The 16,906-nt window shown below is 43.4% G+C and overlaps 1 protein-coding gene across 1 annotated transcript in view; it reads right to left on the minus strand.

The window, feature by feature from the left end:
* RSPH10B (radial spoke head 10 homolog B (Chlamydomonas)) overlaps window positions 1-16,906 on the minus strand; it is a 99,349-nt gene that overhangs the window by 11,191 nt on the left and 71,252 nt on the right. The window contains exons 14-15 of the mRNA XM_006859757.1: window positions 14,379-14,486; window positions 2,631-2,774 (exon numbers count right to left, since the gene is read on the minus strand). Coding sequence (XP_006859819.1) covers window positions 2,631-2,774; window positions 14,379-14,486 — 252 coding nt within the window. The remainder of the gene's footprint in view (window positions 1-2,630; window positions 2,775-14,378; window positions 14,487-16,906) is intronic.

Raw genomic sequence — 16,906 nt, forward strand, 5'->3', positions numbered from 1 at the left:
AAAGCTTGCTTCTTTTAGGTGGAGCCAGAGCACTGGGCTACCAACTGGAAGGTTAGCAGTTCAAGCCCTTCCAGAGGCGCCTTGGAGGAAAGGCCTGGTGAACTACTTCCCCAAAGTCACAGTCTTGAAATCCCTACGGAATCCAGTTCTGCTTTGACATACATGGGGCCACCATGACTTGGACCTGACTCGACACCACCTGGTACCCTTGTAAGGACTCAACCCAAATGCCCTTTTGATAATGTAGGCTCTCTGTTGTATATGGAGAATGTGAACGATCCTCTCAGGTCTTTAGTAGTTTCCTAGCATATAGGCATATCTGTACCCTCCACTGACATCTCCAGGGAGCCATCTGCATATCTCTAGAGCTCTATATAATTCTCTATGACACCACCTTGTCCCCCCAAATTACTGGACATGTGATGTGGCTGCAAGCTGAGCAAGAAGACTGGGCTTTCAACATTTTAAACCTAGCATTTCTGTTGGTCCCAAATCCAGTCCCAAAATTACTGGTCAAAAAGGAGCATGGTTCTAATGCCCAGTAAAGGACGAGAGGAGCTAGCCCTTGGGCCAAAATGACTGTCGCAGGGTATGAGAAGAACATAAAGCTATGTGGAATACCATATTGCAAACCAACTTGAACCTGAACCATTGCTTCTGAGGATGTTCCCTGTGCCAGCACATTTGCACCCATGTCATTGAAGACCCCAGTAAGGGCGTCCATGAACTCATGGATAAAGTCAAGGTGGACATCCCGTGTCCATCTTGAAGAGCAAAGTCCCAGGCCCAGGCTGTGAACCATGACCAAGTTCCCAGAGAACTTGGAGAAACCATCAGGCATTTACTGGACCTGGAGCAAGCCTGCTGGTCGACACGGTGGACAAGGCACCAGAAGGGTGCCTGAAGCCCCCATGCCTGTCGAATCCAAGTCACGTCCACTGGACTTGTGAGAGTCACCCCTGGACAACAGACACCAGCGAGAAGGTTCCCCGTGTTGTTCACTCTGGGGAGTCCCCAGCTGTGGGGCTTAGCCAGCTCCTGTTCTGTACCTGGTGCTGCTATAACTCATATCCCATAAGCCACTACCTCAGAAGAGCAGGTCCATGTTCTCCAAGTACAAATTCTAGGGGAAGGCCCTGTTCTCTTGGCGCTGGAGGATAACTCTTGTCTCTCAACTTCTGCAGCCCTGGGTTCCTTGGTGAGCTCATGTGTCCACAGTCTTCCCTCGTTTGTCTTTCCTTCTGCGTCTAATCTGTTCTTTATAATTAGATTTAGGACATGCCTACAGTGGTGTAGTCTCAACATAACAAAAGAACCCTGTTTCCAAGTGGGATGACATCACAGGCATTAGGATTCTAACATGTCTTTTTGGAAGATACAGTTCAATCCATGACAGCCCTCAAAACAACAGCGATACAAACACAGAGAAATCTTTCTCACCTGCTACCCTGAAACCCCCACCAAAAAAACAGTCTTGACTTGGCAGCTGGATCCTTCAGTAATTGCCAAACTGTCCCTGCGTCCTGAATTAGGTCTGTCCATCCATGAAGGCCAGAGTGCCAGGAGTGTGAACACACCCCAACCTTTGCAACCTGGTCCGCATCTCATGTGCACCAAGCAGTTCTCCCTTCACATCCCTCATTCGGGATAGGCTTTGCACCCATATAACACAAAAACATGTGACTGAAACTCTTGACAGTAAAACACCTCAGGCACCGGTCCAGCCTGCACACCCATAGGCACACTGACTGGCCTTCACTGCTGTGCCAGGGGTCTACCACCCGTGCCAGGGCCAGGCAGGAAAGCTGTTTTCTTCAACTCAAAAGACCCAAAAAAAAAAAAAAAAGGCAACCTGCTCCTTTCAAAAGGTGAGAAGAAATCGTAAACAACTTCTTGAAGTTGAACCCAAAGGACTCCCTGAGACTACTGCGCTAAAGTAAACCTTTGAACTTTGATCTGGAACTATCCCAAGGTCAACTTACAGCAAACTAATAGAATGACTCACAAAATAAAGAATATCACCTGTGCTATTCAACTCTGTGAAACCAAAGGTTATCACCTGCTTTAAAAAAAGAAAAGATGAGAAGGTGAAGGAGAAGAGGGAAACTAGATTAATTGGAAACAGAGCAACCAGAATGCAAACAATGAGGTCACTCATGCATTGCCAAGAATATAACCAATCCTACCAAACAATTTGTGTAAAAATTGTTGAGTGGGAACTTAATCTGTTGTGTAAGTGTTCAGTGAGACCATAATCAAATATTATTTACAAAAAAAAAAAAAAAAGTGGCCAGGAGGCAGTCTTACAGAATTTGTCCTTTGGTTGCTTAAGTGATTATATATTCCTGAGTGTGTTTGTGTACATCCCAAAACAATAATAACAAAAAAGAGGGAATTGAAGCAAATATTGTTGAATGATGATGCATGGAGGAGATTTGTAATCATTGCAATGAAACGATGAGTGTAAAACCGATGATGTTCTCCCATGTAAACTATCACTCAGTTCACAACTTAATAAAAAAACCCAAACACTTCTTGGAAGGACTACTGGAGCCCCAGCAGCTATGATACAGGTTCAATAGTTCCAGAATAACACCTGGCTCTGGACACAGTAAGACAGTGCTTGTTACCTGATTTGCTAGGGCCTGTGCACTTCCATATCTGTTTGCAGATTGCTCTTCATTTGGAACGTTGATGTATGACTTCGTCATCTGGTCAGTAACAGAGACAATGGCAAAGCTTAAGAGAGCTTCAAAGAATTCCAGGAAGACCAGCTGCAATGAGAGCAAACAATCATCTTCATTCTGACCTACAGGGGGACCAGAGATTCCAGAGAATGTTCAAGCAACAGGTACAGAACGTTTTGCAGTTTTAGCAACAGCATTTAAAAACATATTGCTTGTATATATGTTCTATCATGCGCTCTGGAGTTCATTAAGTCTTTATTAAGTCTTTGGTTAAAACCTACCTCATCTGCCAAAAACCTACCTAACCTACTGCCATAGAGTATTTCCAACTCATAGCAACCCTACAGAACAAAGTAGAACTGCCCCCATAGGGTTTTCTGAATGGAGCCCTGGTGTGGTGCTGTGGGCTAATGCGCTGGACTGCAAAGTTGTTTGAATCACACAGTCAGTAGTTCAATCTCACCAGCCGCTGCTTGGAAACCCTATACAGGGTCAGTCGCTATGGGTCGGAACCTTAACAACAACAATCTTTACAGAAGCCAACTGTTTCATCTTTTTCCCCATGGAGTGACTGGTGGGTTTGAACTGCCAACCTTTATGGTTCGTAGCCCAACATTAAACCCACTGGCACCATCAGGGATCCAGTCTTTGAATGGAAATGTCAAAAATAATCTTCAACAAGAGTATTCCCTTTTTATCCTGAGACTATGACCCTTAGACATCCTCCAGGTCTGGAACTGAACTCACACCGTTGCTCAAGTTTCAGCCTGATGATAGGAAGGCCTGTAAGGTGAACAGCAGCTCCAGGGAAGCATGGACAGTCCTTAGATCAACCAACCATCTGAAGTAAAAAAGGAGACGAACGGAAACCGGAAACACGGAGGGGACCGGAAGGGTGCTGCTACATTGCAAGGACTGAACCCGTGCCACAAAGCCACACGTGTGTGAACTGTTGGACAGAAAACCAGTTTTAAAGTGCTCCCTTTTTTCCTGAACAGGTTTGGGAAGTGGCACCTGTAAACTCAAACAGCAAGCTCACGTTGTAAACGTGTTAGTGCTGCCCAGTGCCTGATGTCCGGCTCGGCTTGGGCGCAAGTCTCCCACCTGTCCTGTGTGTCCACTCATCCAACTCCAGCTGCTGCTTTGACTAGGTCTCATTGGTGGAAGAAGACGTCTGTGTTGTATGAGATGTCACACAAGAGCAGGCCATAGACCGCCACTTCTTGTGCTTCTGCCCGAACCTGGACTCATCCTCCTGGGACTTTACCTAACACCCAGACCCTTCCCCCTCAGCAGTCCCCAAAGCCTTGCAAACCAAGAACAAAACAAAAAACCCAAGCTTATTACAGTTGAGTCTATTCAAACTCATGGTGACCGTGTGTGTCAGAGTGTAACTGCTCCACAGAGTTCTCAGTGCCTGATTTTTTCTTTTTTCTTCCTTTTTTAGAAGAGGATTGCCAGTTCTTCAGCAGCACCTCTGGCTGGACTTCAGCCGTCCTTCAGGTTAGCAGCTGAGCACATTAACCATTTACATCGTCCATGGGCTTCAGTTGCCTTGTAGCAGTCTCAAACTCCCTCCGCTCTGCCATGAGAAACTGTGGAAGCCGCAGACCTAACTTGGCATCGTGTGGCCTCGGACAAGGTGCTTCACCTACAGTGTGCTCACCTGTACTAGGTGATTGTCACTTGCTCTGTTGTAAGGATAAAGTGCGACGGTGTGTGGAAAAAGGTGTCCTCACCAGTAGCTATGTTGCATAAAGGCATGTGCCCAAGCACTCCCTGCCCCACAGAGGGGCTACAGCCAACAGCCTTGATGTTTCTCTCTCTTAAGAGGCATGAGATACATCAAGGAGGTTTAGGTTTTGGGTTTTGTTCCCACATCTTGTCCCTCCCCCCAGAGAGAGCCCACACCACTTAGCAACATCCATGTTCTTCTTGCGGGAGATGACGTGCAAACTGATCCTCAGTTTATGACTCCACCCTCCTCTCTGTGCCCCAGCTTACGGTCTTGCCTCTCTGCCATATGAAATCAGCCGACAGCTTCTATTCAAAGCTGAAGCTGTTAGTATGGTTTTAATGAGAGGAAAAGTGAACCCTACAAACAGATGTTCTGTTTGTAGAGTTGCTGGTGGGCAGCAGACTCAGGTGGCTGGGCTGACCCCTGCAGGGTGGTGGAGACTGACTTCAGAGAGGTTTGAATATGAAGGCTATGACTTGGAGCTACCTGTTAAAAAGCCATGTAGGCATTTAGTGGGAGCGCTAGGATGCATGTCTGGGGTCTGGGACAGTGGTGATAACGACTTATGAATTGTCCACATAGTGAACGACATTTAAAACCAAGAGCGTGGCTAGGAACAAGAAGACAGCCTAGGCGTGTACCCAGACCACTCCATGTTGAGTTTGGGCAGAGCAGAGGAGTCCATAAAGCAGTCCGAAAAGGAGTCAGCAGTGAGGTAAGGCGGAAACTGAGAGAAGGGGGACCCTGAGAAGAATCGGTTTCAAGAGGGAGGCAGGTGAGTGGTTGCCAGGGGACAAAGGGTGGGTACAATTAATAGGTGGGTTTCTTTTTGGGTGATGGAATTGCACGTTTTAAAATGGTGCCTTTTGTGTTGTGTATGTCATTGGAGTACATCTATATGTAACCAAGCATTTACCTTTCAACTTTTTAGACATGTACAATTCATTGGCCTTGGTAGTGTCTGTTATTTTGTTCAGTCATCACCGTTAACAGAAGCAGTGTTGCTGAGCAGTGAGTCACCATCCCCTGCTTGCACCCTCTGACTCCCCTGCCCCTAGGAAACACTCAACAACTCTGATCTCGTTAGATATTTCCTATAAACGGGATCGTACCATATTTGTCCCTCTGAGTGACTTCACTCGGCATGTTTCTTAGGTTCACCCTGTGGTGGCTTGTCTCTGAACTCCATTTCCCTGTTGGGTCTGTTGTATGGATGGGCCGCATTCTGTGTGGACATCCGTGTGTTGAGGGACATGATGGTTGCTTCTGATCCTTGGCTGTTGCGAATAGTGTTGCTGTGAGCACAGCTGTTCAAGTCATTGTGTTCACGTGCTCTTGGTTCTTGGGGTACATACTACACACCACAGTGTCTGTGCCATTTTTCCAAGCCCACCAGCAGTAGATGAGAGTACCGATTTCCCGACATCCTTACCAACAGCCGTCTTTATGTGAATGAAGTCACATTCCACTGTGGTTTCAATTTGCAGTCCCCTAATGACATGGAGGGGACTCCTGGTGTGGCACTGTAGGATCAGCACCAGACTACAAACTACAGGTCAGCAGTTGAAACCTGCTGCCTGCTCCTTGGAAACCCTATATAGGGTCGCTATGAGTTGGCATTGATGTGACAGCACTTCACAACAACACTAATCATCTTCTCACGTACTTATTGGCCACTTGTATTTCCTCTCTGATGAAGTAATCTCTTTTCCTTGGCCTGCTCTTGGATTGGCTTCATATTTGGTGGCTAGGACAGGGTAGAGCTAGCTACACCATAGGATTTCCAAGGATGTACATCTTTAACAAGCAGACTGCCATAACTTTCTGCTATGGAGCAGTTGGTGGAATTGAACTGCCAACCTTTTGGTTAGCACCTATGCACTTTAACCACCGTGTCTTCAGTTCTAGGGGTTCTTTATATATTCTGGATTATCAGACCTTTATCAACAGGTGGTGGTGGTGAAGTGCCATCAAGTCGGCTCCGACCGATAGATGACCTTGTAGAGAGTTTCCGAGGAGCAGTTGGTGAGCTTGAACCACCAACCTTGCGGTTCAAAGCGACTTTGCAGTCCGGCGCATTAAACCCACAACACCACACCAGAACTCCTTATCAGAAATACAGTGCCCTAAAATATTCTTCTAATATATGTTATCGCTCCATTCTGTTGATAAAGTCGTTTCACAAACCAGAGTTTTAAGGTGGGATGCGGTCCTTTCATTCTTATCTAAGAATCCGTTGTTACAATCCTGTTCTCGAAGCGTTGTGCTTCTGTCTTCTTTTGAGAATTGTATGGTTAGCTCTACTTGTTATATTTAGAGCTTTGATCCATTTTGAGTGAGACTTTGTATTTGGTACAAGGTATGGGGCCAGGTTCATTTATTATTTTGGGGAAATCCAGATTTCTGAATACCCCACTCACTTACCTACCCACCTCAACCCTCCACTGGCTTCATTTAGCACCTTGTGGAACTCAGTTGATCATGGATACACAGAAATCCTGGTTTGACGCTGTGATTTAAAGCACTGGATCACAAGGTTGGTTTTGACCCACAAGGTCGGCAGTTCAAACTCACCAGCCACTCCTTGGAAATCTGATACAGGATTGCTATGAGTCAGAACTGACTCGACAGCACTTATCATACAGGTTTATATCTGGACTGTGCATTTTACTTAATAGGTTTGTATGTGTCAGTATACCAGTAATGAACTGCTTTAATCACTGAAGCTTTGTGATATGTTTTGAGGTCTGGAAGAATGAATCCTTGTACTTTTGTATTACAAAATTGTTTGGACTATTTGGGACCCCTTGCTAATCCATATAAATTTGAGGATTGGCTTCTCAGTTTCTGCAAAGAAGGTGGTTGAAATTTTGATGTGGATAGTGTTACATCTATAGATTTCTTTAGGTAGTATTGACATCCTAACAGTATTTGTCTTTCAACCCATGAGAGATATCATTGCTGACATCAGATGAAAGCAGAGAATACCAGAAAGAGTTTTACCGGTGCTTTATTGACTATACCAAAGCTTTAAATTATGTGGATTGTGACAAGCTATAGACAACATTGTGGAGAATCAGTATTCCAGAACACATAATCGTGCTCATGAAGAACCTGTACATAGACCAAGAGGCAATCATTCAAACAGAACAAGGAAACACTGGATGGTTTACAATTAGGAAAGATGTGCACCAAGGTTGTATTCTTTCTCCACACTTACGCAGTCTGTATGCTGAGCAAATAATCTGCTACACAAGACCTTTTTAAAGTGTTGAAGATCAAAGACCTCAGTTTGAGGACTAAGTTGCACCTGACCCAAGCCATGGTGTTTTCAATAACCTCATAGTCTTCAAACTGCTCTAGAATGTTTTCGAGAGGTCTGGTGTAGACTTGCCTGATGAAATAGGTTGTTTGATTTCTTGATTGCTGTTTCTATGAGTGTTGGTTGTGAATCCAAGCAAAATGAAGTCTTTGATAACTTCAGTCTTTTCTGCATTTATCATGTGATTTATTGATTCAATGGTGAGGATTTTCTTTTGTTTTCTTTACATTGAGGTGCAACCAATACTGAAGACCGTGGTCTTTGCTCTTCATCAGTAAATATTTTAAGTCTTCTTAGCTTTCAGCAAACAAGATTGTATTGTCTGCATATCACAAGTTGTTAATGAGTCTTCCTCCAATTCTGATCCTACATTCTTCGTTTAATCCACCTTCTTGAATTATAAACTCAGCATACAGATTGACTATGTATGTTGAAAGGATACAACCCAGACACCTTTCCTGATTTTCAACCATTCAGTGTCCCCTTGTTCTGTTCAAATGACTGTTTCTTGGTCTGTATACAGGAGGAATTAGAAAGTATTCCCTCCTTTTCTATTTTGGGGGGAAAGTTTAAGGAGGATCGGCATCATGTGTTCTGTAAATACCCAGAAGAATTATGCAGTGAAGCCATTCTTTGTTGGGAGGTTTTCTATTACTGATTTGATCTCTTCACTTGTTACGTTGTTGTTAAGTGTGGTCGTGTTGGTTCCAACTCATAGCGATCCTGTGTAGGGTTTCTGAGGAATGACTGGTGAGTTCAAACCGTTGACCTTTGCTGTTCAAGCCTATCTTGCAGTCCAGCACATTAACCCACAGACCACACCAGGACTGACTTGTTACAGATTTGTTGAAATCATCTACAAAGTGGCTTCAAAAGGTTCATGGAAAACTTCCATTATCTTTTCATTTCATTTTCCACAAACTTTTTGAAGCCTCCTTGTATAGGAAACATGCCCCTAGGTTATCTAATTCTCGGTACACTTGTTGATAAGATACTTCTTTTGATCATTTTGATTTACTCTAACGTTGGTTATAATGTCCCCACATCCCCACTTTGATTTCTGAGTAATTTCTGATTACTCAGAAATGATTGTATTATTCTCGTTTCTCTGCTTCAGTCCTTCATTTCTTCTGGTTGTTTTGAATTTGGGTTGCTTTCCTTTTCCAGTTCAAGTTGTCAGGTTAGGTTATTGATTTGTGACCCTTCTTTTTAAATATAGGCATTTACAGTTAGAAATTTCCTGTTGGCTGGCTGGTTAATAGCGTGCTGTTGCCATATATTTGTGGACTCACTAGTTTCCTGTTATCAGTTTCACTCCATTGTGGTTATGGAAGATAGGTCGTCTGAGTTCAATCTTTTTAAATGTATTGACACTCGCATTATGACCTACCATGTGGTCTGTCATTGGAGAACAATACATAGTTGCTGTTCTTGGAAGGGATGGTCTATATATATGTCTGTTAGCTATGTTGTTAAGTGTCTTAGAGTCAGTTCTAACTCATAGTGATCCTGTGTAGCATTTCTGAGGAGCAGCTGGTGGGTTTGAACTGCTGGCCTCGCAGTTCAAACTGACCTTGTGGTGGTTGAGCACATTATCCTGCAGCACCACACCAGAAGCTATAGTTGAATTCATAATGTCGTTCAAGTTCTCTCTTCCCATTTATCTCGATGTTCCATCTACTATTGGAAGTGGTGTATTAAAGTCGCCAGCTATTATGTTAAGTGCCAGCAAGTCCGTTCTGGCTCATAGTGACCCTGTGTTGAGTTTCCGAGGAGCGCCTGGTGGGTTTGAGCCACTGATTTCGTGGTTAGCAGTTCAGTGCTGATCCGACAGCACCACACCGTGACTCCATTATCATGATGTTGTTAAGTGCTGTCAAGTTGGTTCTGACTCATAGCAACCCAGTTTAGGGTTTCCAAGTTTAGGGTTTCCAAGGAGTGGCTGGTAGGTTTGAACAGTTGACCTTGCGATAAGCAATCTAGTGCTTATCTTACAGTGCCACACCAGGACTCCCAGAGCGCTGTTACAGAGCTGCCTAGCTCTTTTTTTTGTATCTGTCTCTGCTTTATGTGTGAGAGGGCTTTAAAAAATTCATAGAAGAATGGAATCTGTCCATGAACTTTTTGAACCCCCCTTGTATTTGTATTTAGAGGTGTCTAATGTGAGATGCATTAATCTTTTTATCATTGTATCACATACTTTTTTCTATTGTGAATTGAGTGATAGTTGACATGGGAGAACATCGGCTTTACACCATCATTTCATTGCAGTGTTATCTCCTCCATGCATCATCATTCAACAGTATTTGCTTCCATTCTCTGTGTTTCTCTTTTTTTGGGGGGTGGGGAGATGTACACAAACACATTCAGGAATATATAATAATTAACAACAAAAGGGCACATTCTGCAAGTCTGCCTCCTGGCTGCCAACTCTCAGTTCCCTCTCTTTCCGTGAATCTAGAGACCTCAGCTGATCCCTTTCTCCACATCATCATCTCTGCCTCCATGTCTGGTGTCGCTGCTTCTCTGAATAAGGTCCTGCATTCCGCTTGTGCTCTTCTCCCTTGATGGTCCTATGTATCCATACTTCTTGTGTCTTAGATTTTAAGCTAAATTTTCTATCAGCTGATAATCAGGACCCCAGCTGTTTACTGGTGACTACTACTGGAGTCCTGGTGTGGCGCTGTGGGTTACTGCACCAGACTGCAAAGCCGTTTGAACTGCAAGGTAGCTGTTAAAGCTCACCAGCTGCTCCTCGGAAACCCTATACAGGGTCGCTATGGGTGAGAAACAACTCGATGGCACTTCACAACAATGACTGGGTGAAATTTGTTTTCCATCCTTTCATTTTTCAGCCTATTTGTGTCTCTTATAGAGCACCATATAATTGGAATTGTGGTTTTTAAATCCATCTACCACTCTACACTTTGATATGAGCATTTAGTACATTTACACTCATGGTAATTACTGGCAATAAACAGAATTACTGCTACCATTATTTTTTTGTGTGTCTTAGACCCTCTTTAGACTCCTGGTCTGGCGCTCTGGAGCGGTAGGATCAGCACTGGACAGTGAACCACAAGGTCAGCAGTTCCAACCCACCATCTGCTCCTTGGAAATCCTGTATCAGGGTCACTATGAGTCGGATTACTTAACATATGCTCTTTATACCTTAATTTTTCTAATACTACTAACTTTTGTTGAATTTGTGTAGCGAGCCATTTTGATTCTATTCTCCATTTGTGTGCAGTTTTTAGGCATTTTCTTTGTGGTTAAGTACTGTATTTAACATCTTACATTTGTAACAACTTGGAATGAACTGATACCAATTTAACTTCAATAATATACAAAAACTATCCTTAACCTGTTGCTCACACCTTTGCTTTCTCCCCCGGTTTATGTAGTTATTATTGGTACATCTTTGTAGATCATATCCCTATGACATAGATTTATACTTTTGTCATTGCAAAGTATGAAGGACAAAGCCCTTCGAATTACCAAAGATACCTTCCAATCATTGCACTTGCCCTCACAATTATGCTTCATGGAAATCTCTCGTTTTCATTTTCCTGTATCTTACTTTGAGTTACTGTCTAGTGTCCCTTTCTTTCTCTTCTGAACGACTCCTTTAGCGTTTCTAGTGGCATGTCTGTTGTAAAACGCCGTGGAGTCGGTTAAGACTCATAGAATGACCCTGTGTAGGGTTTCCAAGGAGCAGCTGGTGAGTTTGAACCACCAACCTTCTGCTTGTCCTATAGTGCTTATCCTACAGTGCTAAGGCAGGTCTAATGGTAAAATTCTGTGCTTTTGTTTATCTTTGTTTATCTGAGAATGTCTTAATTTTGTCCTCGTTTTTGAAGAAACGTTGCGTCAGATATGGTATCCTTAATTGACAGGTTTTTTTTTTTTCAGCACTTTAAGTCATTGCACAGCCTTTTGGCCTCCAAAGTTTGAGAAGAAAATGACTTATCTTTTCTCTTACATCCTCTAGTTTGGTTCTCTGTGTTATCACTTAGTTCTCAGAAACCCTATACAGAGTCGCTATGAGTCAGAACAGACTCGACAGCATTTAACTTCTGTTTTTCCACATGATCAGTGATGGTGTGCCATTGAGTCAGTTCCAACTCGTGGTGACCCCGTAGAGGGTTTTTGAGACTGTAAATCTGTATGGGAGCAGAAAACACCGGGTAGGCCCCTCTGCCCACCGGTTCTGAGTCCTTCAGAGTTCTTGGTGTGTGTGAGGGGTGGGGACATCCTCCACCTGCTTATGCTGTCATCTTCGCAGAATAGCTGTTATGTGGCTTTTATCTCTAAAGTCTTTGTAAAAGTTTTGCTCCAAAGAGGGAAGAGAAAGAGGAAACAAAGTGGAGCCAGGGAACGGATTTGGTTAGGGTTGCTTTTAATTTTTGTAGTAAAATATAACGCCAACCATTATTCCAACATTCTACATTTGCCAGGTTGTGTAACTATTAATCACTATTTCCAGGAAATTCAGGGTCCCCTAAGTAATGAACCTCCCACCCCAGGTCTCTGTGCATTTGGCTATCTTAGTTATTGCATATAAGTTGGCTTCACACCTTGTCCTTTTTGTGTCTAGCTTCCTGTGCTTAGCATGTCTTCAGGCTCACCACGTAGCTGAATAACCACTGTGTGGAAAGCCTCTGTTTGTCTGTCCCTTCCCTCTGTTGATAGACACTTGGGTTACTTCCACGGTGTCTTTTGTGACTGGTGTTACAGTGAACACTGGTCTACATCTGTGTGAGTCCCTGCTTTCAGGTCTTTGGGGCACATAGGCAAGGTGTTTGTTTTGATGATGGGAGAGAGCATGTTGGCATCTATTCACAAGACAGAGAAATTGAGCTCAAGTGATGAGAAAGCAGGATGGAGGCTCTAAAGTTTTATTTGCTACACTATACACTAGGAAGTATAAGGTTAGCAAATGTGCCTGGGGAAGTCTGGGAAAGATTCTTTGGATGGCATCAGTTTTCTCAGTGAGAATTGGAGAGGAGGTGGTAGGGTTTGAAGAGAGAAAGAATGAAATAGTCACGTATGGGAGGTGGGAGATGGCCAGGCTAGGGAAATGTAATCAGTTACCAGACAGCGTTGCATTGGTTCTGACTCATAACAACCCCACGTACAAAAGAACAAAAAGTACCCAGTCCTACGCCATCCACACAGTCGTAGCTGTTTGATACCATTGTTGCCGCCGCTGTGTCAAATCCATTTCATTGATGGTTTTTCTTGTTTTCACTGACCCTTCCCTCTACTAACTATCATGTTATAGGTGGGGACCACGATTGGCTATGCCCAAAGTACCTGAGACCAAGTGTTGGCATTCTGGCTTCTTTTTAACAACTAGACAGAGGCGTCGGCCATGTGTTTCTCCTGCCATTTTCAGCTGCATGGGTGGAAGCAGCAGGGAGAGTTGGTAAGATTTAACCAGAGCTTTCAGTTTTGACTTTGGGGTGCATGAAATGGAGCTCATGCAAGGTGTCAGGATCTGACATTATTTCATGGTTAACCAGAATGGGCATTTGTTTCTTGACCCCAAGTGGCACCCTCTGAATATTTCAAGGACAGCCTGCAGAAAGCAAGACACTCAGAATGTTGTTGTTAAGTGTTGATTCCGACCCATAGCGACCTATACAGGTTTTCCAGTGAGAGACTGGTGAGTTTGAACTGCCAACTTTTTGATTGATACCAATTTTGCAGTCCGGCACATTAATCCACAGCGCCACACCAGGACTCCAGACACTCAGAATAGTCTGCTAAAAACCAAGAGCTGAACTAGTTGTCCCACTTCATTTTGCAAATTAAACCACTGAATCCCAGGGAGCCTGACTTGCTCAAGGTCTCTAAGTAGTGCTGGTGGTGTGCCACAGAGTCGGTTCTGACTCACAGTGACCCTGCATAGGGTTTCCGAGGCTGTAAATCTTTACGGGAGCAGAAAGCTTCATCTTTCTCCTGCAAAACAGCTGGTAGTTTTGAACTGCTGACCTTGAGGTTAGTAACCCAATTCATAACCACTAGGCTACGGTAAGTAGGAGAAACAAAAACTCAGAGACACAATATGGCTGATTCATTGAGAAGGAGCTGAGTGACAGGTACATGACATCTATGAAAATACCACAGGAAAACACAAAGAAATAGGATTGCACTTCAGTATTCTTGTGACCTCATTATTTCCCACATCTATTCCTTTTAACATCAATCTCTAGTTTTCTGATATAATCAAGAGGGCTTCAAAAAGTTTCATTTTAAATCCATTTTTACACTAACTTTTTGAAGCCCCTTCATATATACACACTGTATTTGTTTTATTGCAAATTAAACACATCTTCTTTGTTTGCCAACCACTCACTCACTCGCGCCCCCTCCCTTGAGGTGTTTTCATAAGCAAGTTACGCTAATTTTTTATAACACATTAAAAAAAAAAAGTTGGCATAGCTGTGCTTATAAAAACACCTCACTGGTGGAAGGACGCAATTAGGAACCAACTGTTGAAGGTATTCATTATTTGTTTAAAAGTACAGTGTGCATATATACACGTTCTGTTAAAATTGTGGACTTTGGTATCAGAACAAACAAGCCTGGATTGGATCCCCGTCATTTGTGATGCTTCTTTACAAACCTCAAGTTCAAAGTTGCTGTCAACTCCATCGTGTATGAAAGGATTGTCCTCTGCGATGACTTCCACAAATTTAGTTGCTGTCAACTCCTTATTTATCATTTTAAAGTCCTGTAACAGAGGCAAGCAATCCATCAGTCCATAGCTGCCTCTAATTACCGACCACTGTGTATTTTTCATGTTAAATTCGATTTCAGTAACACCTTAAGGAAAAATACTAAAATTTAATTATTTAAAAATTGGTCATTTTGAGAAGCATCCTGAATTAACGCTGGGACTTGCCTCTCAACTCCCTGTAACAGGGAATCTCTAGATGAATATGCATGCAGGCTGCAAAGCACTGGACTGAGCAGACGAGCAGAAGTGGACAACTCAAGGGCCACCCTCACCTGTTGTACCAGAGTCAGAAGCAGCCGACAGAAACAGAAGGCTTCAGTAAGGTACAAAGTCTCAGACCCACACTACCCAGATTTGAATAGAAAAATCCCTCGTGACTCCCGGAATCTGAAATGTGAAGGAAAAAAAAAAAGACAACCAATAGCTGCCTGTGCCAAGACACCAAGAAAGAAAGACCTGAAAATGATTATTAAGCAGTTATCCTAAAGAGACCTCACTGACAAATTACAAATACGTTTGAAACAAATGAAATAATATAATTATTGAAAAGACTCAATGGGTGGGTTCAACAACAGAATGGAAGGGACGGAAGAAGTAGTGAACTTGAAAGTTGAAGTAGTGAAGTGACCCAGTCTGAACACCTGAGAAAAAACAGCCAATGTCATCTGGGATGAAAAGAGTTAGCTTTTGTGTCAGTGAAGAAGTACTCTTAAAAATGGCAGGAAACTTTCCAAATTTGTTGAAACACAGAAACCTACAAATTCAAGGAGCAGAATTAAACTCACACAGATAAGCCCAAAGAAATTCACATCAACACACATCACAGTCAAACAACTTAAAGCTAAAGAAAGGAAAAATCAAGAAGGAAACAATTCTATGAACAGCTGGTTTCTCACCAGAGCTCATGGAAGGATACTGCACGATCGTTTCCTAGCACACACAACCCTTCAGGAATGAAGGAAATAATCAAGACACTCTCAGATAAAGGAAAACAATTCAGCAGGTTTGCATGGGCTAAAGGTAAGTAATGATGTATGTACAACCTTGGAACAACAGGGCTCTGGAAATTGAGACATGGTTGGAATGGGCAAAAGGGGGGAAATAATGTTAAGATGCTTGACTATCTTTTTGAATCTTGGTTTCCCTGGCATACCATTATAAAATAGACACTTGAGGGGGGAGAGAAAGGGATAGCCAGAAATATCACCATAGAAAGCTTGTAAGTCCATCTTCTGCCTATAACTGATTGGAATACCTAAAATGAGGCTACAGCGTGCTCAGTGAAGGAGGCTTCCTGCGGAGCGTCTGCATTACATAAGACCATAGGTGGAATCCTGAACCCCATCCAGAATTTTCTGGGGTGGGAAATTTCCACTTGAAAGGACAAGCAGACCAGCCTGGAATGGCTATAACAGAAGATACTTCTTGAAAGAAAGACCAACAGGAAAAATACAAAACAATAGTCAGACTGACTCCTTACAAGAACAAGCAAGTTGTTTGCCCAGGACACATCAAGGCAAGTGGTTGGGACCCCTCAGGTCAAACCCCCTTCCAAGACTGAGACTCAGTGGGAATACACGAGCAGACACGTGCTCTGACTGGTGACCACGTTGGTCACTGATAAGGGGAAGTGAGGGGAAAACAGCAATGACGCTGCGAGCTAAGTCCAACCATGTTCAGTAGACTCCTGTGAACCCGGGTGGAGACCTGGTTGGCCAGCAGTATAGCAAGACCTGGGGACTCTCGGGCCCAGAGTCAGTAACATAGCCACAGAGGACTAGAGTGGAGAATGAAGCATCCAGCTGATAAGAAGAGAGGAAATATGCATAAGAACACCCACACTTACAGATAATACCCACTTGACCTGGCTTCAATGGCTGGATGATCAGAGCTCAACTAGAAGAAGAAAGAAGAGGAAAAAAAGAGTAATCTGATACAATTTGATGAACTTGACCTACACCTATGGTTGCAATAGCTCAAAAGAGGGAACAAATCTTTAGAGTGAGGATCATTCCCACCCTTTCAATACACAGGGTAGACAGGGATGGGCAACTTGGACACTGGCTACCCAAAATGGTGGGGGCGGGGGGGCGGTACAAAGGCAAAAAGTGACTGGCTTACAAGCTTTTAAGAGGGAGCCTAGATCCAGACAGAAAGCACAGAGGAAGGTAGAATCTCCACTGAGTAGTATCCAATCTGTCTGGGAGGGGTGGATGAACACTCATGTGGTACAATAATGAATAATTACTATCAGGGTTGGAAATATAAAGGTGGATGTTTTGTAGCAAAAGCAGCGGAGTAGTTAACTGATTGGAATACCTACAATGTGCCCAGTGAAGGAGGCTTTCTGCGGAGCCTCTGCAATACATAAGACTATAGGTGGAAGCCTGAACCACATCCAGATCTCCAGAGAT

The sequence above is a fragment of the Chrysochloris asiatica genome, unplaced genomic scaffold (assembly GCF_000296735.1).
Source record: "Chrysochloris asiatica unplaced genomic scaffold, ChrAsi1.0 scaffold00034, whole genome shotgun sequence".
Taxonomy (NCBI): Eukaryota; Metazoa; Chordata; class Mammalia; order Afrosoricida; family Chrysochloridae; genus Chrysochloris; species Chrysochloris asiatica.